General features: G+C 51.2%; 1 protein-coding gene across 1 annotated transcript; it reads left to right on the forward strand.

Moving 5' to 3' along the window:
* The first annotated feature begins 675 nt into the window (after window positions 1-675).
* On the forward strand, window positions 676-1,880 carry LOC119271341. Its single transcript, XM_037553204.1, has 2 exons — window positions 676-1,698; window positions 1,797-1,880. The coding sequence occupies exons 1-2, from the start codon at window positions 754-756 to the stop codon at window positions 1,836-1,838; spliced, it is 987 nt and encodes a 328-aa protein (XP_037409101.1). The 5' UTR covers window positions 676-753; the 3' UTR covers window positions 1,839-1,880.
* The last annotated feature ends 475 nt before the right edge of the window (window positions 1,881-2,355 follow it).

Consider the following 2,355-nt stretch of genomic DNA (forward strand, 5'->3'; position numbering starts at 1 on the left):
TCGGGCACGCAGGTCGCCAAATAGGACCTCCCGGCCGAGAAACAAAAAGGCCGAGTAGTACTTTTTTTTTGAAACTCACATCATTACTTTATTTAAAGCTCCCAGCTAGGGATTTCATCTGATACAACCTGCAAAATGCAGTCTGGCGGTTCATGTAACCAAACCTTACAAACGTTATTTGCCGCTCCATGCCTAGCTAACCGATGTGCAGCAACGTTAGCAAATCGGCTAGCCCATGTGATCTTCCAGCGTTCTCTTGAACCCAGGATCTGCTTAACCTCCTCTATGATCGGTCCCAGCTCAGATAGATCCTTCTCCTTGTTCCTCGGCTTGCAAACGATCTCCTTGCAGTCCATTTCAATGTGAAGGTTTTGTATATTGAGCTGCGAGTTGTGCTGCTCTTCTACATGCATATAGTTCTGTTCTTGCCGGGTCCTTGCATCTAGGGTAAGCATGGCACGATCCTCCCAAGAAAGCCCCCTCCTGATTCCTGAACACCACTCCAGCGCCTCCCATCTCCCCTACCTTGGACAGAGCACCATCCACGTTTGCCTTAATCCGAGTAGTACTTGTATACGTGAATCAATCGTTAACTTACTAGGTTTAACTCAAAAAAAAAAACTTACTAGTAGGCATATAATGAGGTATTCACCCCCTTGTTCTCCTCACCAGCCCCCGTTCCCCTCCCTCGCCTACTCCAATCGCCCTGATCTGGATCGGGGTGTTACAACCTGCGGCGGCGGAGTAGGTAGGATGCCGAAGAGAGCGGCCTCCCGAGCGCCGATACGCTGCCGTCGACGGAAGCGTCCGAGATTACCTCACGATCCGTCTCGCCCCGCGTTCGAGGCGCAGATCCGATCTCGGGGAATCAAGCGAAAGAGCGATGTGGTTGAAGCTTGCTCCTCAACCGCTCAGACGAACACTTGTTGGGGATCAAAGCGCGTGCGCACCGCCCTCAGTTCTACTACTACGCCTGCGCTCTCCGTCCGCTCCCTAACCCCCTACCCCAAGTGGTGGTGGCGGAGCTTACATCTGCTGTTATTATTCTCCAGTCCAAAGGCGCTTTCCGGCCTTGACAGGCGCGTCCATCTAGCAGTTGATTTTGGTCGAGATTACTGTTGGAATCACACCCGTTTATTCGGATCTCAATCTGATTCATTCAGTAGCTGGGGAAGGAGGGACTGGCCGAACATTGGCGGGGACGGGCCGGCCGGCCTGATTGCGGAGCTCGTCTTCGCCAACGACGTGGCCGACTACATCCGCTTCCGCGCTGTGTGCCCGCCGTGGCGCCGGTCCTCGCTGGACCCACGCTTGGTAGGTGGCCTGGATGGCCGCTTTCTCCCCCGGCGTTGGATCATGCTTGACAAGGCCATCGCTACCAGTCCCTGCTGTTACGGGCTGTTCAATATCTCCACCGGTGAGTGCATTAAGACGGACCTCCCGGAGCTTGCGGAGCACAAGTTGCTCGCGCTCATCCCCGAGGGTCTCCTCCTGCTGCTCCACGAGCCCACCCTCCTTGCCCGTCTTCTTAACCCGCTCACACGCCAGCTCACCGACCTCCCGCCGGTGACCGTGCTGCTGACGCTGGAGCAGCAGCGAGTTTGGCGCTCAGGTGTTGGGTTAGGAGACACCATCTGGGTGTGTGGTGCTGGTCTTGCAGACGCCTCCACAGTGGTTGTCTGTTTCAGTCGCCCCAAGGTGACAGCCATCGCTAAACCTGGCGATGAATGCTGGACTGTTGTCGACAACAGATACATTGATTCTACTTTGCCCTTCGCAGGGCGTTCCCTTCGCAGGGCGTTTCTACTGCACCGTGGGCAGAAATGTCATGGTGTTGAACAACTCTGCCTCAGATCAGAAACTGGTGACCGCTGTTCAGCAGAGCAAGCTGCTTAAATTTGACCAAATGTCTGGCAGCCTTCATCTTGTCGACAATGGATGCACATTTTCCCCAATGTAAGATGCAGCAAAAAGTTATAATACAATTAAGTATTATTACAATCTAGTGTCGTTCACAAAAAGTGACAATTGGCCATCGTGATTTCTAAAAAGGAAGTCGTTCTCAGAATGCTGCAAACTCTAGTAAGACTGAAAGATTGGCTGTTCCCTAGTGTTGTGCTTGTCTGAAAGCACAAAAAGTGACCTTGATTGTGAACATAAATAATTCAGCAAATAAAAACTACAGTGATAAATTGCATAACTATTCTTAGTATTCACTGAACGAAAACATGAATATACAAACTTGTACCACTAACTTAAGTACTTGATGCATTTCTCAAAAGCTGCAAGAATATGACAAATATCCCTCTTCCCCCTATGTATTGTTACCACATTCACAAACAGTATGTCTTTTAC

Source organism: Triticum dicoccoides, chromosome 3A, assembly GCF_002162155.2.
Source record: "Triticum dicoccoides isolate Atlit2015 ecotype Zavitan chromosome 3A, WEW_v2.0, whole genome shotgun sequence".
NCBI classification, from domain to species: domain Eukaryota; kingdom Viridiplantae; phylum Streptophyta; class Magnoliopsida; order Poales; family Poaceae; genus Triticum; species Triticum dicoccoides.

Excerpts from the sequence above, each read along its gene's own strand:
- LOC119271341 (XM_037553204.1), top strand. The coding sequence starts at position 754 with ATGCCGAAGAGAGCGGCCTCCCGAGCGCCGATACGCTGCCGTCGACGG. Across the intron at positions 1,699-1,796 it reads TCTGTTTCAGTCGCCCCAAG|GGCGTTTCTACTGCACCGTG; the intron begins GTGACAGCCATC and ends TTCCCTTCGCAG.